This window comes from Mytilus trossulus, chromosome 13 (genome assembly GCF_036588685.1).
Source record: "Mytilus trossulus isolate FHL-02 chromosome 13, PNRI_Mtr1.1.1.hap1, whole genome shotgun sequence".
Classification (NCBI taxonomy): Eukaryota; Metazoa; Mollusca; class Bivalvia; order Mytilida; family Mytilidae; genus Mytilus; species Mytilus trossulus.
In genome coordinates, this window is record NC_086385.1 from 47,018,377 (window position 1) to 47,046,254 (window position 27,878).

Here is a 27,878-nt window from a genome sequence, read left to right on the forward strand (position 1 = left end):
TGTGAAAGGCACCGAAGGGGGTTTTCGATTAACAAAAAAAGAAAATGTTTTTTTTTAATCATTAGAGAAACAGATTCTTACATAGTTACTCGTGGATTATCGGATTTATCCAATCTCGATAGTTAAATTATAAATTTTAAAGTCCTCGCCGAGGCGGCTCGGACTTTAAAATTGATAATTTAACTATCTCGATTGGATAAATCCGATAATCCACTGGTACCAATGTAAGAATCTATATTTCTCTAATTATATGGAAAATTATCCCTTTCCGAACCCGTTGTATAAAAAAATTTAATCAACGTGTGGTTGCTGGTGATCTCAGAAGATCATTGGATGATTTTAAGGGTCATGACCTTTTTGGTTGACTGGATGAACCAAAATATGATAACAGGTGTTAATGAAATTGACAACTCCGTGCAATGTGAAAGGCACTCGAAGGGGATTTTCGGTAAACAAAAAAAGAAAATGTCTTTTTAATCATTAGAGAAACAGATTCTTACATAGTTACTCGTGGATTATCGGATTTATCTAATCTCGTTAGTTAAATTATAAATTTTAAAGTCCTCGCCGAGGCGGCTCGGACTTTAAAATTGATAATTTAACTATCTCGATTGGATAAATCCGATAATCCACTGGTATCAATGTAAGAATCTATATTTATCTGGAGCATTACGGTTATAAAGATTATATAATCTTAACCGGTTTTACAATTTATAACATCTTATCCAAACAAATCTACAGTTCATATGCATCTCAACAAATGAGCATTACAATTTGACTTTAAATTTCTGAAAACAAAACAGGTTTTAGAAATGGCGGTACTTTTTGACAATGCCGGACAGTCTTGGTACTATACTTGTCATTCAAATGACATAATTTGCTTAAAAATCAGATGTATTTTTTATTTCATTACAAAGGAGTCTTTCTATTTTTACCTCCCCCCCATATCATTATCAAATCTATTAATATGAAATTCAAATAATTCTTAACTCAGATATTTTTCAAAATTATCATTCATGTAAAATTTTCAACTAAATAAAACTTCCAAGCTTTAAAGAATTTCACCTTACCTCTTTGCCATTCTTCATCTTGTAAAATAAAAACCTTTTATTTATAAATCAGCAAAAACCGTTATCTACATTTATTACATTAACATACTTTAGAGGTTGATGTGTTTTTGAAAGATATTTGGTAAGATCATTATTACCATCGAACGTTTCATAGATGATTAGATATGTAAGCATAACCCACTCAATTTTTGAAAGTAACACTGTAGAAAGTTCAACATTAATTGTCATGCATTGTCTGACGTAGGTATTTTCAAGCTTCCTTCACACTTCTAATTGTTACAAAAATCACGATAGTTTTATCAGTAGTGCAAGTTTTCTTGCAAGCTTGCAAATTGTTTTTAATTTTAAGGCACCTTCTTTGATGCTTTAAAGTTCAATACTTATTATGCACTTAATCTGCGTGAATGCGCCGGATGGATACATCGAAACTGCGAAGGACGATTTATTTTGGGGCTAAAATCAAGCATTATTTTAATAGGTACAAATATCATATAGATTAAAAAATCGCTTTTACATTTTTGTACAGTTATATCTTCATTGGTTAGAGGTTGGCAGTAAGGTCAATTTCTCCTGAATTTATTGTAAAACAGTCTCTAATTTTAAACTTCAATTCATAGTATATATCATTATCAAATGTGTTTACTTTAGAGATCTGACAACATATGGCCTTTTTCCTCAACAGGTGGTCATATAAAAAAAAAGAAAATCCACACATTTATAAAATAAGAATGACATGGCTAATCAAGACCAAATAATGTTGGGAATAAAAACAGATCTGAATTAACTTCTGTTGTTTAGAGAGTTCCTATGGTGAAAAGAGTTCCTATGGTGAAAAGAGTTCCTATGGTGAAAAGAGTTCCTATGGTGAAAACACTGACAAAAAAGGGCGCCCATCTGTATACATTCCAAATATTCTGACCTTGTTTACAATTGGATTCGTAGTATTGTTGATGGGAATATGACAACGCTCGTCGTGGTTTTCTCTCTCACTTATTATGCCCCATGTATGGCCATGATGGTCTGTGCATCCTTCCGTCCGTTCGTCCCACTTCAGGTTAAAGTTTTTGGTCGAGGTAGTTTTTGATGAAGTTGAAGTCTAATCAATTTGAAACTTAGTAAACATGTTACCTATGATATGATCTTTCTAATTTTAATGCCAAATTAGAGATTTTATCCCATTTTCATGGTCTACTTAACATAGAAAATGATAATGCAGGTTGGGCATCCGTGTACTTGGGACACATTCTTGTTTTTTGAATATTTTAATTTTATATTTGAAAGGACATTCGTTTTATCCTTAGTGTGTAGGTTATGATATCTTTTTAGGATGTGGAAAGACAATACATAAAAAGGGGCACAGTTATTTCTTTTGCCTAGAAATTGTCTACATGTACTTATGTTATAACTGATAGTGCCAATATCTGATATATTGTACATTTGTTGAAGCATGTGATAGGATGATTATAGTCCTGGGGCCGTGTCAACGAAGCTGTCCTAGGACTAAGACATGTCTTAGGATGGTCTTAGGACACGTCTTAGCCTTAAGTAGGGTTAACGAAAGTCTCCTAAATAAGATATGTCCTAAATTTGGTCCTAAGGTCCCATTCAGTTCAGTGTTTTTATGGACAGTCTTTCGGCACATGAATTCACAACAACAATTCTCTCTTGCAAATGATGTATTAACTTTTTTCTCTAAGACTTGTATTCGTCACATTGAATAATCTGCAGAGATTTCTACAATCGATAGAAGATGTTTCCGGTTATCGGTATTATAGACAGTGCTATTTTTTCCCCTGATATTAACTTTAAACAGTGACTTTAATTCTTTGCTTTTTGTAATTTTCTGATTTCTGATTTATATATTTCATGTACACCAAATCTCTATAATAGAGGACATAACGTTATATATATATATATATATATATATTGTACATTTGTTGAGCATGTGATAGGGTGATTATAGTCCTGGGGCCGTGTCAACGAAGCTGTCCTAGGACTAAGACAAGTCTTAGGATGGTCTTAGGACACGTCTTAGTCCTATAAGTCGGGTTAACGAAAGTCTCCTAAAATAAGATATGTCCTAAAGTTGGGATAAACAATTAGGTGTCTTAGGATAGTCCTAAAGGTTACATCGTCCTAAAAAGTAATAAAAACAAAAAATATGGCATAAAATCAATACTAAAAATACTTATACAATATTAAACTATCATTAGATAACATTAATAAAAAAAAAATCTTTAATGTTTGTTTAAGATTTAATTGTATTATATTAGATTAATTCGTGCTGCCTTTTTTGAAGCCTAAACAATACTATCATCATAAGCAACATATTTTAAATAATTCAAACATGGGAAAACGTTTACTTCTTTCTTTACCTAATCCTGATTCAATACATGCAATAATCGAATGGACCTAAGGACAACAATAGTCTAAATAGTCTAATGTAGTAAACTTGCAGCACGAATATCACAAAGTTTTGTGACCATTTACTTTTGTTTTCGTATTATATTCATTTATATCTTTTATCATATTTAATAACGTATTTATCAGTATTCCTTAAAAACTTTTAATTTTATTTTGCGTTAATTATTTTCTATTTAAGAGTCATCCTCACTCTCTTTACATATTAGTTTTAAATACAATTCAATCTATGTCATACAGATCTCTACACACATTTTCAATTAAATAAATGTGTTAGGATGGTCCTGGAACCATCGTAGTTAGGAATGTTCTAAGACAGCTTTGTTTTACATCCTAAGACATGTCTCAGACACGTCCTAAGACCATCCTAAATAATGTCCTAAGACCTATCGTAGGACATATCCTAGGATGCTTTCATTGACACGGCCCTTGTCTTTTAAGGAGATACAACGTTTACAACAAGGAAAAGGGGACGTAAAGCAAAGCTTAATATAACATCCATTCTGAATACCAAAAACATGAGGAGAATACTAATTCGCCTTTTTCTATCATTTTTAATTTAAAGATTTTGTTACGCTAATTGTTTTGCTATTCAGGAAGATACAAAAAAAAACCCCACAGAAATGAGGCAGTGAAGGAGGTGTACATGTTCCTGTCTCACGCAAAGAACCAGAGGTCTGAAACCCTGTCTCATTGCTCGACAGTACTGACGCGAACAGGAGGTTGGGCCAGGATGTCAGTCTAATAATTAGTGATGTAAATTGACACACAAGTGTCACTATTATTAAAATTCATCCAATTAACATAATACACATTAACACAGATTATAATGTATTTTAGTTTGATGATCGTGTCGTAAATAAGTTAAGTACTTATTTTTAGATGCAGTTAGAAAGAAAATCGATAATGAAATATTAAATCATCATCATACATTATACTTAAGACAGTGTAAAAGGAGATGTTGAGCTAACCAACGTCAATGCAACAATGGCAACATCCTTTACAGTTTTATAAATAAATATCGTATTGGTTCTTCATGGTTTATCACTTTATCATGGTTTTATTAACCGTCTTTGATATAATATATACTTTTATTGTATTTTTCCTAGGAACGAAATGACTGGTTATGAAATATTTTCAGTAAAATATAGGACACCCCAAAAGAGAAACGACGCAGTTTACATTTTGTATTTATACCTATCTACATTGTACATGTCAGATGCACAACTATTAAAAATGGACATACACATCATTTACAAAGGGAGTTATCAGTTAACAAAAGCGATCGTTTTCTATTCTAGACAATATACTTCAAATTATTTGTTTATTTACACGTATAAGTCTTTTATTCATATCATTTCACGACTCTGTGATAACAGATATGAATATAAAATGTCCTTGATGTATCTCAGGAGGCGTCAGATTGGAGTTACAGGCAGAAATGCTCATTTCATTTTATAAAATCAGGAAAATTGTATGAAGAACAGAGACTTTATGGCTTTGATGTATTTGTGGTTATTGTTTATTTCATAAGCACACCAGTTTCAAAGCAATCCAATTAATTAGAATGCTTTGAAACTGATGTGATGCTTTTTTCTACTACATGTATGTTACATAATTTCGTCAATCAATAAACTCGAAAATGAAGAAAAAAAAAATTAAATTAAAAGATACAGAAATAAGAAGCTATGGAATGTTTGTAAATGAGATATTTCTCCACCAGAGCCACACTTACATAGAAGTTGAGAAACGTAAGGCCTTAAACGATCAGTTAATTCCATACCACACATTCAGCTATTAAAAAGCCCCACATTCAAACGATAAAAACTAGCGGCCTGACTTATGAACAAATCAATGAACAAAACATCAGATACACACATAGAGTATTTGTACATATGTCAAATTTTTAAAACACTCGTATATGCTCAAGTCCTAGTGATTTTCGATGAAAAGTGCACATTGAGTTTAATTTGACATTACAAGAATTATTTTCGTAAAAAAAATTGTCTTTCAATTCAAAGAGAAGCAATTGTAAATATTGATTCTTCACCATCTTGCACGAGCAAGGTGGCGCAATATTGGTTCGTTCTGAAGTAATTTGTTTCCATACAAACAGAAAATGTAAAGAGAACGAAAAAAGCGTGCTACTGTAAAATCGTTTGATATTTTCAACCAGAATCATGTAGTCGTTATGTTCTACTCATAGATCACTATACAACCACATGTTGTTTTTTTCGGGGGGGGGGGGGGTGTAGTAATCGTAAAAGGGTGCTGCACTTAATAGTCACAGTATTTTATCAGAACACTTCAACACTTAATATTGGATTGTAGTTTCCAAACATTTAACAGAGTCTTTGACGATTATTTGTTTCCATCTCAAATACAGATGATGCAATTGTAAAATACTTTAGTCATGTCGGAAACCGTTTAAATGCAACCCATTTGAATTCAAAAGCGCACCAGAATTACGTTGAGTATTTGGAACGTAAATGATGTAATTTGATTCATGTCTAATGGCTGTAAGAACTATTTCAAGGTTACAATTTGTCCGTGGATTATCAGATCAAATAGTTTAAGAAGATGAAATATTATCGAAGCCTGAAAGCAAATAATTAATCTATATATACATAGAGCAGAAATTATTAAGTCCGTACGCAGCATTGTAGTTCAAGATATCTATCGAGCACCTGTTTTATCCGATGTAACAAAAAGAACAATTAAAAACTTAATGGGTTAATAATGTTCCAGCGTCTCGTCATGTCATTGTTAAAAAATTCTGCTGACAAAATTATCGAACTTTTATCAAGATGACATCAACAATTACAAAAACAAATAAAACGTTCATTTATCCGAACAATGAAAACTGATATCAGCCATTTAAAGTAATTGGACAATTATTAACGAAGTTTTCAAACATTTAGTGCCAGTAATTGATTATTGTTTTTTATACACATAGATGAATTAAAAATAACGACTCTGCTGATAAAATGACACACTGCGGAAAATCAATGATAGAGATATAAAAAGATGGTTCTATGAGGTTTTAAATAGAAAAAAGATCATTTCAAATATAATTTTGTAGATTTCTGATCCGAAACAACGATGTCCAACCATTTACTCTTCAAATCTTCCTATCCTCTTTATAAACTCCCTATCTTGATCTGCCAATGAGGTTAATGATTTACGAAATGAGCCGAGAAAAAGAACCATCAAGATACACAAACACGTAATATGTGACATAAATGAATTTGTGACCCGTCCTTCTGCATAAAGGTTGATAATTTCAGTTATTTTATGTCGGTAGATGATATCTCAAATAATAAAAACTAACATAAATAGTGAATAAATTAATAAGACAAAGCGCAGGTTCCATATCAGGAAACTAGCAATGTATAAAAGACGTAAAAGCAAATACTCAGTAGACAATACATATACAAGACAATATTTCATTTTACATACTGTCTCTGCGTTCTACATTTGAAAATGCCTGTACCAAGTCAGGAATATGACAGTTGTCCGTTCTTTGAGCGTTTTGTCATTTGATTATTCCATTTGATTAGGGACTTTTCCGTTTTGAATTTTCTTCGGAGTTCAGTATTTTTAGATTTTACTTTATAATACAATTAACATATTGCAGTACATGGTACAATATTTAAACTAAAAGCTCTCAAGAGATTGTGTCGTTCATCTGTATATACTGTGGTTTTGGAAATCATGTTAAAAAAGGTTAAATCATAATAAATATTATTAGATTTCCAAATAATGATTGATACCAAGTTTGGTTTCATCTGGACAGTATCTAAATGAAAATCAGAGCATCCCAGTGAAGTCTTACAATAGTTACTTAAGACCCCTTATCATTAATTAAACTAGTGTTCAAGTTGTGACCATTTGAAATTGTTTTATAATAATTTTCTAAAGACTTCTATATATAGTAAACCCCTATCTTTTGTTTGCCATGGAGGTCATTTTGGTTGGATTACAATTTATAATCAAGATACCCTAATGACAATTTTTGGTTATGTTGACTTATTGTAGATCTTACTTTGCTGAAAAAAAATATGTTTACAGTTGATTTTTATCTGTAATAATATTTAAGATAACAAACAAAAAAACCTGCAATATGTCCTTACAATTACCAATTCAGAGGAAGCAACCCAACTGCTTAAAGTTGTTTAATGTGTCAAGAAATACATATATTTCAACCTGATAAACATTTTTAACCCCTATGTCAGGTTTGCTCTTAATGCTTTATTTAGTTTAAGAGATGTAAGCAAACATCTGCATTTCACCCCTACGTTCTATTCTTAGCCATGTCGGCAATGTTGGTTGAAAGGTGTGGTCATGACACACATTTCTTTTTAATCTAAATACCCTTATGATGGATGCGGCCAACATTGTTTTAATTTTTCTCAGTAGTTTCAAAGGGGAAGATGTTTGTAAAAGATTACAAAAAATTACACCAAATTGTAAAAAAAAAATGACTTCAAACGGCAATAACTCCTTAAGAGTTCAACTGATCATTTTGTCCATGTTGACTTATTTGTAAATCAAATTTTGCTCTACATTATGACTGCTAACAATTGTCCGGCCAGATGAGCTTTCAGTTAGCTTTAAACATATTTGTATATATTATTTACAGCTATGTATATTATAACGTTTTTGTATGCAATTTCACCGTTTTAAACCTAGTTCTTTAAAATGCATGACCAAATACATAAAATGAGTAAAAGGCACTTAACAAATTAATGGAGACAATAAAATAGTTATTATAGAGTATCAATGGGAAGTCTACTCGTAGCAAATTGATCAATTATTTTTATCGCTTAATGTAATAAATAAAGCATCGCGTTCTTTTTTTTTTATTTTGGTTCTGACCGAATTGTACTTAAATAAACATTTTATTTAAAAGTAAAGCTGACAATTATTAGCTATAAAATAATCTCATATGATAAAATTTGAACCAAATCAAACGGAGAAAGGTAACGCCTTTACACAGAAGCTAGCAAAATACAAATATGGCGGACAGTTTCCAATCGCAGCCACTGAATTACCTAATATTCTTAAATAAGCAAATGTGGTACAATGGAAAAACTTATTGAAGAACAAATTCTTTTTTACAAACACTTCGTATTTCCCGTTACTTCGTTTTGCAAGGCATCGTTTTTACCAATACAGTTTGATAGATAGGATCAAGCTAGCAGCGTTAAAATAGTCGCCTGTTTTACAATCATAATTCTTGTTGTAATCACAATTGCACTTCCTAAATCATTTATAATTTTTATTTGAACGGTACCAGGAGAGAAGGGATACATTGCTATTATTATCTGAAACTTACTTATATAAATATAATGTTTAAGATTGCCTTTTGTAATGTATCCATTGATTCAGATTCTAATCCGACGATGAATCGAGTGTCAAACCATAGCTATGACAAAGATTTATGTCATGACTGGCCCATTTGTCATTTTTATCGACTTAAACGGCTTTTTGTTTAATTTGATGACGAGAATGGTATTAAAACAATAATTCCTACAATGTAATGTATAGCTTTAGTATTTGCTGTTATACATTTACCACCACTGTTGTTATGCTCAATAGAAACCAAATACATTTTATATAAAGTCCAGTCTTGAACAGATTCTACACTTTGCCAAAGTTTACCATAAGAATCAACAAAAGGAAATTCAAAGGTAAAATTATTGTTTTCTCTGTTTTATTGCAAAGTCTGACCTTTTCTATTTTACTTAAAAGGTGAAGCCTCTATAATGTTGCAACACCTATTGGGTTAAACTAATGAATGTCGACCATATTAAACATAACAAAATAATCATTTTGAACATTTCCTATGTCTTTTCATATGAAATCAAATGTTTATGAATAATTGGCGATGTAGAATCTGAAATAACTCAGTTTCAAATAACTGTTCGCAGGTGGACATCTCTTTATTTCGTGTTTTAATGCATTTTGTCTATATCAATCACCACCTTGATCCTACTAATTATTTTGTTCTATAGAATACCATTTTGACTGTCATCAAATGTGAGTTCTTAATCCTTATAATTATTACATTCTATGGAATACCATTTTGAGTTTCATCAAATGTGAATTATATGAACACTCACCGATACCAATTAGCAATATAAAAAGAAGTATTGGTAAATCCAATAGTAATATGATAAAACACATTGTTCCATGTCTAGACACGCAAACAGTACACACCGGTTTGTCATTTGTCAACTATCAGTTCATTTTTATTTCATTTCAGGTAACCAAACAAAACTTTCTGGGCGCTTTTACTTTAAAGAGTTCATTTTTAGAGACATTAATCTTTGTATTACGATACTCATACTAAAACTCACAATTCAACCAGTCAAATATTTGATTTTGTGTTTCAAATACTGAGTACTGAGTTTAGTTTTATGACATATAAGCTTGGTTTCAGACAGCAAAGCAGGTAATAAACGAAAAAAAGTTGTAGTTTGAGATTGAACAATTATACCAAATATTTGTTAAGAATTTTTTTTTTAATCTTACTTTTCAATTAGAAAAGTTAAGATTAATGTTGACATTGATTAAAACTTCGTTTTACCTGAATATGATAATTTTTTGTGGGACGAGTTTAGGTCAACGATTTTTTTGTGGCTCCTTTCTTTTTCCAATGTTGATATCCTTTTTCGATAACTAAACACACTAAAGGCATGTGTGACCCATCTTTAGCTAAGGGTCAAGTAAGGGTTATATAAATACGGGTTTGACTAAGGTTGAATCATTGACCCGCGAGTCAATAGAAGATATGGAATGTTTTCGATCTTTTTTCGAGGAAATAGCATAATGATATTTCATTATTCCGCTTTTATAAATGTTTGAAACAAACAAAAAATCACAATTCAATTTTAAGTCTTTTAGTTCTCTAGCTCCAAATATTTCTTCATATAAATGCATCCCTGTCTTTCATATTTCAAAGTTTGAGCGTTTTGAATGGAGGTTAATCCAAAATAGCGCTTCGAACGCACAAAGATCAGTATTCATCAACGATTGTCTGATTTTTTTTTAAAGTAAGGCACTAGCACATTTTAATCATAATTGACACTATAGCTTTATTGTTTGTCGTAGTCTAGACTAATTTACCCCTGCAGCAACAAAAGCATTGCGTATATAATCTGATAACTGTCTGAGTGCTGATGCACCAAAATTAGTCGACATGTCGAAGAAATCTAGTTTAACCATTTTATTTACAGCTTCAGTATAGAAAACAAATAGGTAAAGGGTAAACAATAGGATAATAATACAATGTTTAAGGAGTCCAATATAATATGATGTGTTAAACATTCTGGTCAATTTATAATCATTAAATTTTATAATAATAAAATTATATCTTAGCAGGGCCTTCTTGAATTTTGATTTCTTTGTGCTCTTCCACTTGCACATTATTTGGCCTTTATATATTTTTCATTAGTCTTTTGTAGAAAAGGCCCGAGTATGACATGTAAAATTTTAATCCTTATATCCATGGTAAGTTTAAAAATGTACACTAACAAACCATTATCTACAAATCTTAGAAACAAATTCGTAAGAGTTCAATGTACAAAGTAAAATTACAAAAATACTGAACTTAAAGGAAAATTAATTCGGAAAGTCCATAATCACACAGCAAAATCAAATAACAAAACACATTAAAAACGAATGGACAACTGTCATATTCCTGACTTGGTACAGGCATTTTCAAATGTAGAAAATGGTGGATTGTTTGATACTGTTTATAAGTCTTTATAAATCAAATGCATAGAACTATTAACAAATGTCCTACAAGTGGGAGGTTGAGCTAGCTATAAACCAGGTTTAACCCACATGGTTCATAGGTAAATGTCAGTACCAAGTCTGGTTTATTAGAGTGGTTTATCACTGTTTTGGTTGTTAATAAATAAACTCATCATAGATACCAGGACTAAATTTAGTATATACGCCAGACGCGCGTTTCGTCTACAAAAGACTCATCAGTGATGCTCGAATAAAAAAAAGTTAAAAAGGCCAAATACAGTACGAAATTATTTTTTAATTAACTTTTAATTTTGTCTGTTTTTATGGACTTCTGCTTTTTGAATTCCCCTTGTAGTTTGATATTTTTTATTATAACTTATTGCGCTATTGCAAACCACCGTGCTGAAGAATGTATAAATGTAGCTAATGAACATTTTCGCGTTAGTATTCCCATTCTGTTTTTGTTTAGACACACATTTCTATTTAATTTATCATAAAAATCATAATGGAAAAACAGTATCAATTGCTTTGGAGAATATACCTTTTCCAATATAAGCAAGCACATATATCATAACCCAGATATAACCTAGAATATGTTTAATCTACGAGAAGGTCTATATGCCAATGATATTGTTGCCAATATATTATAATTTGTTTTCGACAATCATACAAAAGAGAGAGGTTTAAATCGGTATAGAACTAGGTATAATCCTCCATTTTCTTCATAAGGAAATAATTGCAGCAAGTCAGGAATATGGCAGTTGTTTTCCATTCGACTGATGTGTTTAAGCATTTTAAAGGGATTTCCGTTTTGAATTTTCCTTGGAGTTCGGTATTTTTGTTATTTATATTTTTTGTTTTATATTTAATTACTTCAATTTATGCTAATAATATTTTCCGGGTTTCTTTTGTGTTTGTGTTGGATAATCTGTTTACTCCTATATCAGTCACAATCTTAATCAATAAAACGGCAATATCTATTTATAGTCCCACGCGGTGACATCTGTTTAACTTAGATAAAATGTATATTTGCAGTGAACATGTTTATGGCATAGGAATGGTCTTTGAGAGGATAATTGGTCATTTTACTATGAATTATTGACCAAATCAATGCAATTTAATAAATAGGTCATCAACAAACAAAAGATGATTGAATGGATGGACATCTGCTTGTGTACTGAATATTAAAATGCCTTATCAGAATCTTTCTTGGAAATAAAGACATCAAATTGAGACATATAACACAACACGAGTATTTTATTCTATATCCTATTTTAAAATCCTTTTGTTTTAAAGGAAAAAGATCACAGAAAGGACCTTAGTTTTTTTCCAGGTTAGGTATCCCGTAATTTTTAGAGTTGTGAGTTTGATTGGGTTCACCGAAGAACCAGGACCACAGAGGAATAAACCATCAGTACAGATAATTGACAAGAATATAAAGAATATAGCCAAAAAATAAGCCGCTAAAACATAATGAAAAGAGAATAATGGGCAAAATATATAAAGAAAGGCATCAAAATTAAAAGAATTCAGGAATGTATATACCATCCTCCGGATCATCATAGTTGTAAGACCATTTTTTTTATAAGACATTTTAATGAACTTTCAATTTTATTTCTTATAATTACTTCCACTGACAACACGTGTGCCTGTAACGATAGAAACTCTTTTAAAGAATTTGAAAATTCTGAAATTGACTTTTATTTTAGTTTTATTTGGAAGAAGACGTGACTGAATGGAATTAAAAGAATAGTTTTGCTATTAACACTCTTTTGTGATGGATCTTTCCACACAGTGGGATTTTACGAATGGTTAAATTTTAGACAGGAGAAATAGTTACTTATTTCACATGTTCTATCACTATCAATTATTTTTGAAAAGCGCCGAATAAATCTGCAATTCAAGGTATGAAACTTGATTTAGTTGTACAAACATTCATGAAAAACATACACATTGTTTTTGTTTTGTGAATATCATGATTGATCTTCGTCAGTCTATTTATATGCAACCGCAAATGACTTGGGGTTTTTACACGGTCAGTATTATGTACATTATTTATTTTCTTTAATAATTGAAATTGTTGTGCACTAGATGTTCAACCAGTGTATTATATAAATTAAAAGTACAAAATTGCTCTAGGAATAAAAAACATAACAGTTAACGTATCAGCTACAACCACCAATTTTAAAACCATAGGTGGATCCAGGCGGGGGGAAAGGGGGGGGGGGGGGGTCTGGGGGCCCGGGTCCCCTTTCGTGGAAAAATTTGGTTGATCATAAAGGGTATTATTGAGGCATGACTGGAGCGGCCCCCCTTAGGAAAAGTTCTGAATCCGCCACTGAAAACTATAACAAACTAACAAATATCAAAAGGGATAACATGGATTAGACTTCAAAGGTGATCATTCTTTGATAGCAATCGTTCCGTTTTCTTGACAAGATGCTTTGTTTTAGTCCTTATTCTTTTCCCAGAAAAAAACATTTCTATATTAGAATACAGTAACGAGACTTTGTTTGTCTCAGTTTTTTTTATTTTTCATTTTGTGTATTGCACTTAGAACTTAGTGGTTGTATCTTATGAAAAAGGAGTTGTGCTAGTTTCGTATGAATGCGACTGCAACACAAACAACCATAACATTACGAATTAAACAAAATGGATCCCCTCGAAAAATGCAAGATAATCAGCTATAGTGTTATATCTGTTCCCATGTTATTAATCTAAACTTGCAATATATATGTTGTGTACAAGATGTAGGTTTGTACAAATTATTATTTGTTTTTTGACACATACATACTTGTACCAGGTGATACAGGTGATACAGGTTTATCTTCTAAAATGTACTAGTTCAATGTTTTGAATTAAAATTCATATACTTCAAACAAAGATTTAGTGCTATTCTCCTTGTCCTCAAAATAGAAAATGAGAATACCTGAATGATTTAAATTATAATTTTATTTTTCTCTTTATACTATATTCATATCCATAAAAAGTCTTTTTTGTTGTCTTATAATGTTTTTTGTATCAATGCCTAGTATTATACTGTACCCTGTAGTAAAATATTACAGAAATATGCAAAACAAAAGACTGCGTGCTTTCATCATCCATTCGTGTTAATCAGTTCATAAATCACTAATAACTTGTACAAAACATTTGTACAAATTATAATTTGTACAACATTACAACTTGTACACCACATAAACATAACGGCTGTCTTTTAACATAGATGTCCAAAAATATATAATATTTTAGATTTTACGGATATTTATAGAATGTTTTCATGTAATCTCCGATAAAAATCTGTGTTTGAAACAAATACATGGTAAAGTGGCTATACCTCTTTGGTTTTATTGGTTTTTGATGATACAAGATCATAAGAAAACCCCAATTCGATATTTAATATGACGTTTAACGTCATTGCTTAAAAGTGTCTCGATAAACCGTTTCCTTTTCCTACCCACTTCATTAAGAAAATACTTTATAGTGATCGACTGGGACCCGGATGAAGACTGTCAAGTGACCGTTATTTACAATAATAGGCGGGAACGCTTCCTCATTCGTCCGTGTTCTATTTATGTTGAAAAAATGAAAGTGCTTGTGTGACAATCAGCTTCATAAAAGTAATGTAAAAATAAGTGAAGTAGAAAGTCACTTACTTATAAAAGAAACCAAAACGTTTTCAAACTCTAAAGCTACAAATGTATGTTTGATCTACTTCTGATGAAGTTATCTTGCTTTTATGTTTAAAATTTCTAAAATTAACTTGGTTACTAGTCAACAAATCTGCTTCTAGTAAAATTTTGTACAGGTTAGAACTACATCCATCTGTATTTAGTCAATTAAGTTACCTATTCTGGGAGACTCAGTTTGTAAAAAAAGGAATAGATACTAAGAGCAACCAAACGCATTAGTTTTAAGTCGACTTATGTCATCATCAAGAAAGAACGGTTCTTAAAACAATGACAAAAGGACCACACAAGAACCGTATCAAAACACTGAATAGACAACTAAAGTATCTTTAAAAGTAAACTGCATGTAACAATGGCAATTATAAGGATGAAAGAAAAATAGGCTGACAAAATCCTACTGATGAATGGTAGAAAGGTGCATGTATTAACAAATTTTCATGGGCTTTTCATCAGACTTGTAGAAGAGGAGTCACGTTTCGCTAACGAGAGGTTGAAATATTGTTTGTCGTAAGTGCACGTGATTAAAAAAGGTTTACTACCTAAAAATGAACATGGCCTTCCAATTCAATTCATATATAACATGAACAAATTGGAATGAAATGTACTATTAAATTTGCAATCGGGTTTTCAAATAAAAACATTAAAAGAGTTCTTTTTTACAAATGCAAATTCCATTTAATGCATTTTTATTTGAACAATGAACGAGCGTCATAGCATACTAATTATTCTTTTATTACAATGCATTATATATAATTCAATACATAAATAAATCATATTCGTTCATTTCATTATTATCTATACATCTGCATTCATCAATAAAACACTAATCTCATTTGTAAACTGAATGTATGAGAAAGGAAACTACAATTTAATTTTAAACAAATGTCATACAAATGACTATCAAAATAGCAATACCATTTGTTTCTAGAACTACCACTGGGTCAATCAATAATGCTCATGGTGGACTTTCAGTCACTGGACGTAACCAGTGCCAGTGGCAATTTAATTATATATTTGTTGGTAATTTTCAGGTTTGCAAGTATGAAAATGTAAAAGTTGTCTTAAGACGCTTTTCTGATTAACTATTCCTTTAGTCAATATATATAAATATATTGTCGAAATCTAGACCTGGTGTACTAAAGAAATATTGACACCGAATGTTTGTGGCACAACATCGTAGCCACAAGTTAACAATTTTTTTTTCTGTGACGTATTAAATTTATATTCAGATCCATTTTGTTACATCTTGTGATCAATTTTATTTGGCAATCGTCAATGGCAGTCAACAGGGTTTAAGAACATCAGTTGTTCGACCTGTTAGTCAAATGCGTTTTGTTTAAATATACTTTTTCACTTTTTGGGTCTTTTAGAAAATGTTGTTTGTGCTGTTTTTAGACCCTTCTACAACGAAATTTGTTTGACATGCACACGTATAAAAATTGCGGTTTTTATCCAACGCAATCATAGGTTTGAACGTAGTTTTCAATTTAGACTCGTTTATATATATATATATATATATATATATAAGTACGTCTGAGTCAGTGACAACCCTACAACAGATGTGTCCATCGGATCGCCATCAATGATGGTGATACATGGCTGTGTACATAATGTATATACAACTCGTCTAAACATCAACCCAACAATGTTAGATCTGTAAATTTGCTTTCGCAAATTTTTGGTTCTTCCCTCGCCGGGATTCGAACCCATGCTACTATGATATCGTGACACCAAATCGCCTGCACTGCAGCCGTCCCGCTAGACCACACGACCACCTGGGCTTCCAAAAAAAAGAGCTGATCTGTAACAATAACATCTTCATGCCTAATATATCATGTACTGTAGTACGCCGCTAGATTAAAACTGACGTGGAAAGGTAACATATGGCCACCGTAAGCTCTTTTTTTGAGAGCCCAGGTGGTCGTGTGGTCTAGCGGGACGGCTGCAGTGCAGGCGATTTGGTGTCACGATATCACAGTAGCATGGGTTCGAATCCCGGCGAGGGAAGAACCAAAAATTTGCGAAAGCAAATTTACAGATCTAACATTGTTGGGTTGATGTTTAGACGAGTTATATATATATATATATATATAACTCGTCTAAACATCAACCCAACAATGTTTGATCTGTAAATTTGCTTTCGTAAATGTTTGGTTCTTCCCTCGCCGGGATTCGAACCCATGCTACTATGATATCGTGACACCAAATCGCATCTTACATTAATTTGTAGGATCCTTTACTATAGATAATTTAGCTGATCTGTAACAATAACATCTTCATGCCTTATATATCATGTACTGTAGTACGCCGCTAGATTAAAACTGACGTGGAAAGGTAACATATGGCCACCGAAAGCTCTTTTTTTGAGAGCCCAGGTGGTCGTGTGGTCTAGCGGGACGGCTGCAGTGCAGGCGATTTGGTGTCACGATATCACAGCAGCATGGGTTCGAATCCCGGCGAGGGAAGAACCAAAAATTTGCGAAAGCAAATTTACAGATCTAACATTGTTGGGTTGATGTTTAGACGAGTTATATATATATATATAACTCGTCTAAACATCAACCCAACAATGTTTGATCTGTAAATTTGCTTTCGTAAATGTTTGGTTCTTCCCTCGCCGGGATTCGAACCCATGCTACTATGATATCGTGACACCAAATCGCATCTTACATTAATTTGTAGGATCCTTTACTATAGATAATTTAGCTGATCTGTAACAATAACATCTTCATGCCTTATATATCATGTACTGTAGTACGCCGCTAGATTAAAACTGACGTGGAAAGGTAACATATGGCCACCGAAAGCTCTTTTTTTGAGAGCCCAGGTGGTCGTGTGGTCTAGCGGGACGGCTGCAGTGCAGGCGATTTGGTGTCACGATATCACAGCAGCATGGGTTCGAATCCCGGCGAGGGAAGAACCAAAAATTTGCGAAAGCAAATTTACAGATCTAACATTGTTGGGTTGATGTTTAGACGAGTTATATATATATATATAACTCGTCTAAACATCAACCCAACAATGTTTGATCTGTAAATTTGCTTTCGTAAATGTTTGGTTCTTCCCTCGCCGGGATTCGAACCCATGCTACTATGATATCGTGACACCAAATCGCCTGCACTGCAGCCGTCCCGCTAGACCACACGACCACCTGGGCTTCCAAAAAAAGAGCTTTCGGTGGGCATGTGTTACCTTTCAGTTGTAGGGTAGTCACTGACTCAGACGTACTTATAATATATATATATTCATGTATCACGATATCACTGTTTATAACAAGAAATCTCTTGGATCTTTCGATAAATGTAAATACTTATTTCAATATCTGGACGTTTTGTTCATACGAGTAGTTCGGATTTCCAGATTTCAATACCTAAACATTCATTACAAGGTCACCAGGGAGCCATCTAAGGTTTTAAGGAGTGTAGAAGCAGGGGTTACAAGAAACTCGGCCATCTTCAACGGAAATTAATGTTCCAATATTGTAAAAGGAAAGTGATCTTTTTATTTTAATCTCTAGAAAGGTAACATGAATATAGTTTCCAATTAATCATCTATAATAACTGCAACGAAAGTGTTAAAAGACGTCATAAGGATATAATTAAATGACACCTATTTGTTTTCGGTCGATTGATCGGAAAAATGAGAATATTACTACAAAGTCAGTTTCATTTTTTTTTTACATTACATGTACCAAGCAAAGGGCAACACATCATAGCTTTCTGTTGCTTATTATTATTAAAATATCAAGCCTACTGTAATTTGCCGATTTTCAGATCGTGTAACTAGTAATTATTTAGGCAAACTTAAATGAAAGTAACAGCGGAAACTGAGAGAATAGTAAGAAGTTAAAAAAAGCGAAACTTACTTGAATTACAGACAATGCAAGGTAATTTTCATTTGGAATACTACCAAGTACTAAGCGGTCAATATATCTGCTTGCAGACTATCAATCGTTTGTTAATAGTCAACAAGTGTTCAGTGGTTTTGTTCTGATCATGCCTTGATATGATTTAATATGCTATTGCTAAATGTTGAACATTTTTGGAATCTTCCATTTGAACGTTAATTCTTATAGTGACCGAATACATATGTAATGCTATCTGTTGGGGTATAAGCTCCCAATGCATGTTTGCATCTTTTGCTTTAGTTGTTGTTAGCTCTGTCCGTTTCCGGTCATATTTAATTGAAAATCCTATTCGAGCTGATAATGAACTATTATAAATTGGTTGTTTGTTCATGCAATGTATTTATGCGTTTGAATCTTCTATTACCTTCTATTACATGCACTAGGGATTTTCTTCAAGGTTCAGATTGCATCTTTAGAAAAAAAACACAATTTAATCATTCTTGAATTCTAAGTTGAAATTTTACAGTATCACATTTAATTAAATTAAATATTTGGGAAACAGATCTAAGAGTATCATGTATTTTTTCTGAAGTAGATTTAATCATTAAAACCTTGTTATTATGCTAAATAAAGGCAACAGTAGTATACCGCTGTTCAAAACTCATAAATCCATCGACAAAAAACAAAATCGGGGTAACAAACTTTAAACTGAGGTAAACACATTAAATATAAGAGGAGAACAATGACACAACACGAAAATGTAACACACACAGAAACGGAGCAAGCATCAGACCAATCCCCGAGAATAACAAATGTAACATCAAAACCAAATACATGAATTTGGGATAGACAAGTACCGTGACACGTCTTATCGGAATGTGTCTTAAAACAACCTATGATAAATATTCTTTTACACAAAAGAAATGAACTATAATCACATTCTAAAGTAAGCAATATCTAGATATCTTCATAAGACACTTTAATTCATGAATTGATGACATTATTGCTAGGAGATACCTTGCAAACTTCGTGTTAACCAAACTTATAAAAAGATATATTCTGCGATGGTACATGTTTTAGTGTAAATGTTACTTCTTATAAATCGGTCAGTATGTATAAGGTGGATTATTATGTCGTGTTTTATGCTACTGTTTAGTAATTTATGTGGCCTTGTTTTAGTACTTGATTATTTATTGCGATATTAATTTATAAACAAAACACCATAACTGGTCGAAAGCCCTGACAAAAAAAAACATTTGGCAGAGAATAAAATCAAAGTCAGCAATTATTTTCTTCAAATCATAATAAGGAAAATATGACTATTTAAGAACTTTTCTGAACTGTCGAGCAGTTTTTCAAGTTTTTTTATTTGTTGTTTTTCTATTATATTATAATCTTGCTTATACATTTAAAATTACTATGATGTTTTTTTTCCAATTAGCACTTTTATAAAATACTAGTTTACAAGTATATCATGTATATTAAGTAATGAAAGATGCATTTGATTTAGGAGTTTTGTTGATTCTGTTTAAAATACCGAAAATAAACACTTGTTTGATGGAATTCTTATAAGCAACTTTTGAAATTGATGATAAGGATTTTTTGAGAGGAAAAATATTTTTCTGTAAGTGTTTGTCAAACATACAATATATTATATTACATTCAACGTGAAGTTTTGTTAGATTGAAAAATTGCAATTACATTTACACAGGCGCTAATTAGACCCCAAATAGTAATAGATCATTATCATCTTTGCAATTGGAATCCATTGTAATGACTCGGCAATAAACTAACTCAATTGACGATTATCGTTATGAACAGATATTCCCTTGAAAAAGTGTCTTCATTCAATATTGAATCCTTCTGTCAGTACATAACATATGGGGTGAGACTAAAACAATGCGATATGAAATATTCAAATAATTGATGTGGTCCTAGCTTCTCTCATTGTGCTGTCTTGTACATATTTTTTTTTTAATTGTATAAGCATAAAACATAAAGTTCTGCCTTCACTACAGTATAAAAGAACCCTATTTATGTTCATGAATAGAAACTGTGTGAGATAAGTGGCAATGTGACAAAAAGTAAAAGCACAAAATAAATGAACTCCGAGGAAATTCCAAAAAGGAAAGTCCTAAGGGAAAAATCAACAGCTCATACACATCAAAGAGAATGGATAACAACTGCATTATTCCCGACTTGGTACAATGTAGAAAATTGTGGACTTAACCTGGTCTTAAAGCCACCTTAACCTCTCACTTGTATGACAGTCGCAAAAAAATCCATTATATTGACATCGACGCGTTTGAGAATTGTATCAACTTACACTTCTACATTTTTAGGGGTACGTTGTTATCTAAGAAGAAACAATGACACATTTAAATGTTGTGTCAATGAACCTATTGATAAATAGTAGAACATGCATAATTCTGTTTTATGCCCCTGCATATGATCCTAAATAGGAATACAAAATCAAGGGAACATTAAAAACATTGTACAAACAAGACCAAGTACAAACAACGGTAAAAAAGACCATACGTTGCGGTTATTAATATTTCATTAGGATTTATCGTAATCAGACTCAGAACTCAACCAATCAAGTGTTCTAGATTTGGTGTTTCAACCACAAATCTTGTACACTTAGTACTGAGTAAGGTTTTATGAAACAGGGCCTAGAACACTTACATTTGTACAAATTCTCAAAAGAATCTGTGGTGATCTTTTGTGCTATGGAAAGTTCAACAGTTACTGTTTAATCGTGACTCCCGTTACATGAATGCAACGGGTGATAAAGCGTTAATGAGTTAAAATATACAATATCTCTTTCTTAGCCATATTTTGCATAACTTTTTAGAATTTTGGATCATCAATGCTATTCAACTTTAAACTTGTTTAGCTTTATAAATATTTTGATATGAGCGTCACTGATGAGTCTTATGTAGACGAAACTTGCTTTTGGCGTACTAAATTATAATCCTGGTATCTTTGATAACTATTTGATTAACATGTAGGTCTAGATGGACACATAGTATCAAATTGTTGAGTAGAAAAGAAACATCAGAACGAACGAAAGAAGACATGTGTTTAACTGTAATGTATTTATTATTATTTTTTTATAACAAAGTACTTAACTTTCAGGTAAAAGTATTAAATGAGAGAGCACTTAATAAAAATATCACATTTCAAATACAATAAAATATTGATTATTTAATCGCTTCATTTGCTTTTACGAATAAAACCACATAAAAGAGATGTCTGAAAGCCGGTCTCAATCATTTTTTTTTTAATTCTGCGCAGATGGTGGGTAAAATTGTAGATGGCTAAGTGGATAACATTTGTGTACAGTACATCAGAAATAATGATTCAACGTCATGTCATTAAAAGTTAATCATTTAATAAATGTATATGGAGCAATGAAAATCCAAAATATATGAATCATTAATGAAAATGATTAATTAAAATTCCTAATACCAACAAGTCTGTCGATTCAAATTGAAAATAAAAAACGACTCAAGTCATTCAGAAATACATTTTTATATTACTTTGTATCGGTTCTGGTATAAAATCAATAGGTGAAATTGACTTACCTCAAATTGAAGGAAATTATCTGGTTCACTGCCCAAGTTTTTGTGCCTTATTTTTATTGGTTTAGCGGTTCGTCTGGCATATTCCCTCACACTATCATTCATAGTGACAACGTTGTTATCTTATCATTGTGTTACTTTAATATTTATTAATCCATTACCAAGCATTGTGCTTTTTTAAATCATTAAATAAGTGAGGTTAATTAGATTAATTCAACAGAGATTAAATGCCACAGAGCGCAGCACACAGAACAGTTAATTCATCCTCAATTCAAAAGAAGTACTATTGTGTTTAGTTCCAATCTGTCTAAGGAAGAAGTTATGCAATATCCATGATCATTATTATTCCTTTTTTAATTTCAATTATATAACAATTTTAACCGATTTAAATAAAAGAAAAAACATCTTATTTGTACTTTGTTGATCCAATTTTGATTTTCATATTAGAATCGTCACACAAACTCTTTTTTTTTACCCCAACAGAAAAAAGAATCATTTAAAAATCGTCACGTTACATTTTCTTGTCAACACAGAATCCATTTCTTGACACTTTTAATTATAAGAAGTAATCTCCGTTCGGTCTTAATGAAACAACAGGTGAATTAGAAAAACCTCTCATCATGATTGGCAGACGACACATCGCTCGCGCGTCGACGACCAAGCAGCAAGCGACTGTTTCCAAGTAAACGGGCATATCCGGGTGTTAAAACAGCAATTGTCTCGTGCTTATCACATTGTACGGAAATTAATATCCTGACAAATGACTTTGTTAGCTTTATCATGGATTGATTTACAGGTAAAACTAATCAACTATAGAATCAAAACTGTCAATGAGTAAACACACTTTTAGCAGTTTTTTTTTCTCAAACAAAGGAGATGACAATTTCTTCTATAGAAATAATTTAAACTTAACAATCCGATTACTAATTAGAGTCAACGATTTTCAATAAATAAGTAAATATATTTGTGTCATCAACAACTGTTAGACTTACAACCAGCTAGTGAAGTTATATAAAAACTAGCAATTCCTTTCTGATAAATGTTGACAGTGGGAATGCCGTGTTTTGTTCCAGATATTTGATAAAATACTCACTAGTAATTCGTCTGAGGTATCCCATAGGGCTTATATATAATGATGAGTTCTTTTCCAACGGATGCAATTTAATTTACTAAACTGTTGACAATGATTTGATATATTTGTCACAAACGGAATTGTCACATTAGAGTTTAATTTGCAGGTCTAAGCAAACAATCTACATAGACTAATTGTCATTAGGATTGAATTTCTCTTATCTCACGAAGGCTCTCAATCTATCTGATGCAACTGCAAATTACTCATAATTGATAACGATCTTGATACTGGACAATGTGCCTTTATATTGTCCACAAAAGACAGTGTACATTTATCTAGATTAATTCAAAAGGAAGAGTGATCGAACATAAAAAGACTTAAAACCTATCTTTTCTTTTGAGTTTTATAAAATTAATGTACTAGTACCATAGTTAGTAATCGACTTGTCGAATTAAAACGATCATGATATTTATTGTCTGCCTTTTCGAAAAACACTGAAAGAGACAAAGAAAACAAATAAAAATCTTTAGTCGCAAAAAAATAAAACAATACCAATGGACAAACAGACAGACATAAACAATTACAAAAAGGTCCACACGAAAAAAACACCGAAAACTATAACAATAAATATTTGACAGTACGAAATTATTCTAAAAACTGTCATGATCTTATGAGCTCCGTAGAGATGAAATTTCATTTTCTTAACTGTTGACAATGCTTTGATATATGTGTCACAAACGGAATTGTCACATTAGAGTTTAATTTGCAGGTCTAAGCAAACAATCTACATAGACTAATTGTCATTAGGATTGAATTTCTCTAATCTCACGAAGGCTCTCAATCTATCTGATATAACTGCAAATTACTCATAATTGATAACGATCTTGATACTGAACAATGTGCCTTTATATTGTCCACAAAAGACAGTGGTATGGGAGTCTAAAATGAAAATAATAGAAATTGTTCATAATTTGCCAAAACTTAGTATCTATTGATATATGCTACAACATATAATAAAAATGATAGTTCACCGCGCATTTTCTCAAGCTACAGGATGTGACAAAATGACACATTTTGTAAGGATTATACAAAAAAATACACCATTTTGGGATTAGAAACTCATCAAAATGATAGGATTGTTAAATACTTAAGGAAAAGATAGCTTTTAGACAATGCTTTGAGTATATCAAAAGAAAAGATAGGTTCACCTTTCGTTTTTTCGGCTAAAATACAAAATAAGAAAATTCCATGTAGTCCTTCAGAAAATGCAATGTGTTAGAGGTACCTCCCCTTATTAAGCTAATTTAAAAAAAAATTAAAACAACAAAAAATAATCAACATTTGCAAAAATATTAATATTTATAAGTTATATTCTTATAAATTGGTTCTTTTGAATAAAAAATCACATTAAATATTTGCATTCCTGCATGAAATTTTGCTAACTTGATAGAAAATCTGGACCTTTGGTTCTCTGTTTTTTTTTACCATCCAAGATGGAGGAAGACACCCATACCACCATAAAACTATCTTTTTTTCTTTTGAGTTGTATGAATTAATGTACGAATACCATGATGAGAAATCGACTAATCGAATAAAAAATATATATAAAATGTATTGTCTGCCTTGTCGAGTGACAAAGAAAGGTACAAAGAAAACACAAAAATTTCTTTAGTCGTAGAAAACCAGAGATTATCATGGCCAAACAAACAGACTTAAAAGCTGAACAACAAAAAGGTCGGTATGACACACTATCGAACACTAAAAATGTTGCAGCACGATCCCCTTCTTAAAACGGGAATGATCTAAAGTGTCCCAGAGAGGTGATTACTCCCTTCGTTATTTGTGCCCTCGTAGGTACACCTAGACTACAATGCATTTGTGTCGATGTCAAACGCCTATAGTTTTGTTTTAAGTAAAAGTGCTGTTCCTTTTTGAAAACTGACTGATACTAGCTAAAATAATAATGTTCTTGAGTAAACCAAGTTGGTTTTCTTTCAATTTCTTTGACAAAAATCCAATCGGGTGAAAACAATTATCACATGTTTACATGTCGTTTGCAAAAATCTGATAACAACTCTAATCGAGTTTTAATGGAATCAGGCAAAAATATATGTACGTTTTATTGATGGATAGACTGTTCAAAAATAAATTTATACAGACGAGTAATATCATATTGATAATTCAATTGAGCAAAACAATCTCGCAATAACCGTAGGGTCAATCCTAGTTACCAATAGAATAAAAAGATAAAACGTTTAAAGTTCACGTACTCTCTTATTTTCCTCGGACATCCTTTGATAATATCTTCGTTTAATTTAACAGGAAATGGTGGTAATAGTGGAAGCAGTTATAATTCAAATTTCACGCCTGTTTTTAATCTATTTCCGGTCGAGAAAAAAATCGGTCGTGTCACTGCATAACATTTTTCTTAGACGTTAGAAACAGACAGACAAAGAACAATTTATACCAATTTAGAAACAATTTCAATCATAAATGCCTTTCTGAATATGAAATTACAAATCGTATTTTAATTAATGGATTTGTATTCATTCTCAGAACAAATTATTGATTTTGTTTTACAGCTAATTGAAATCCCTTAAAATACATTGAGGAATATCGGTAATTTTCTTTAAACACGAACGACTATTGTTTCACAGGGAACTTGCCGCCATTGAAGGCTTTTATTATCAATATAATCGAGATAATTTGTATCCCTTTAATTATAGACCAAATATGGAAGGGTCAATTGAATAACAATTATGTCGGATTTTGTTAACTTATGATTAAAGGTTCGTATGTGATATAGATTTTCCACCATATGTCTTTGGAAAAGATGTCGTAGAAACATAATTGCTGATTTCGAGATCAGCATTAAATCATTGTGACAATGTTAAAATCTTGTTCATGTCATTTGCACTCTAAACTAGATATTGGAAATATGATAAAATTTAAACATGTTAAATCTCACAGAGAAATAAAATACCCTATTATATATAGCATACACTGATGTTAACAAAAACAAGTCAAATCGTCCCCAACTATTTTTCTTGTGTTTCATTACCAGTCATATTTAGTACACACCAGTGAGGGATAAAAAACTGGTTCGTCTTCAAGGATGTCCTCTTTACCAAACAAACTTCTTCAGAAATACATGAATGGTCAGTGTGCTTGTTTTTGTGGTATAAACAATGGAAACAGTAAAGACTTTTATTATCAATATAATCGAGACCATTCGCATCTCTTTAATTATAGACCAAAAACTGAAGGGTCAATTGAACAACCATTTTTTCAGATATTATTAACTTATGATTAAAGGTTTGTCTGAGATATAGATTTTATTAACTTATGATTAAAGGTTTGTCTGAGATATAGATTTTATTAACTTATGATTAAAGGTTTGTCTGAGATATAGATTTTCCTCCATATGTTTTAAACAAAGATTTCCAAGAAACATAATTGCTGATTTCGAGATGTAAAGTTTGTCTTCAGCATTAAATCATTGTGTTTCAGGATTAAGAACTGTAGTTAAGGTAAAACAATATCAAGATGACACGATGATAAATGTAGAAATGACATCGAATGTAATTAATGCCTCTTTATACAACAATGGTAAAATCCTGTTCATGTCATTTTCACTTTAAACTAGATATTAGAAATTAGATAATACCGTATAGCGGGTTATTTTCGCGGGTGAAAAATTTCGCGATTTTCATTGAATAAGATATACGAAATATTTTTGCGGTTATTATTTTGGCGGTTTCGAAACTTTAATCAATACCTTTGCATGTACACTTTTAAATTGGCGGAATTTATTTTGGCGAGTTTGTTCTATCCGCGAAAATAAGCGAAAATTTACACCCCGCGAAAATAACCCGCTATACGATACCTTAATCTCTTCGAGAAATAAAAGACGCAGTATAACATACAATGATGCAAGAAAATTAGTAAAATCATTCCCAACTCTGTTTTTTGTGTTACATTACTATATTATTTTAGACATAACCATGAGGGCAAATTAACTCATTCAGAATAATTTTGGTGTATTCTGTTTGTGGTATAAGCAATGGAAATCAGGCTGGAAGATATTCGCTCTAGATTTATCATATACTTAGATAATTTGGACATGGTTTTTCAGGTATGAAAAATAAGAAGGAATTTAGAAGATTTCAAAAATGGCTTTTTAATCAAAATATGTAATAAAATTACGAAAGAAATTTGTTATCAGCATAGGTTTATTGGCACTTCATGGATAAAACTAGATGATACACAATATTTGACGAAATATCTAACACAAAAGTAGTGAACATACGGTATGATTAAACAAAGACATCAACATTGTGATATTTGATTCGTTAGTGTCGCTTTGATTAAATTAAAACAAGATTTGACTGGTCCTAAGGGACTCAGAAAAAATATTTCGACATAAAACTTGCCATG

The 27,878-nt window shown here is 31.6% G+C and overlaps 1 protein-coding gene across 6 annotated transcripts in view; it reads right to left on the reverse strand.

Moving 5' to 3' along the window:
- Positions 1 to 27,878, reverse strand: part of LOC134695072 (prolyl endopeptidase FAP-like) — a 135,586-nt gene that overhangs the window by 71,606 nt on the left and 36,102 nt on the right. The window contains exon 1 of one of the 6 annotated variants that reach the window (XM_063556251.1): positions 22,373 to 22,662. The exons of 4 other annotated variants lie outside the window; for them this stretch is intronic. In XM_063556251.1, coding sequence (XP_063412321.1) covers positions 22,373 to 22,474 — 102 coding nt within the window. In that variant the 5' untranslated portion in view covers positions 22,475 to 22,662. Of the gene's footprint in view, positions 1 to 22,372; positions 22,663 to 27,878 lie in introns of those variants that run through there. One more of the 6 variants, XM_063556255.1, reaches the window with a different exon arrangement.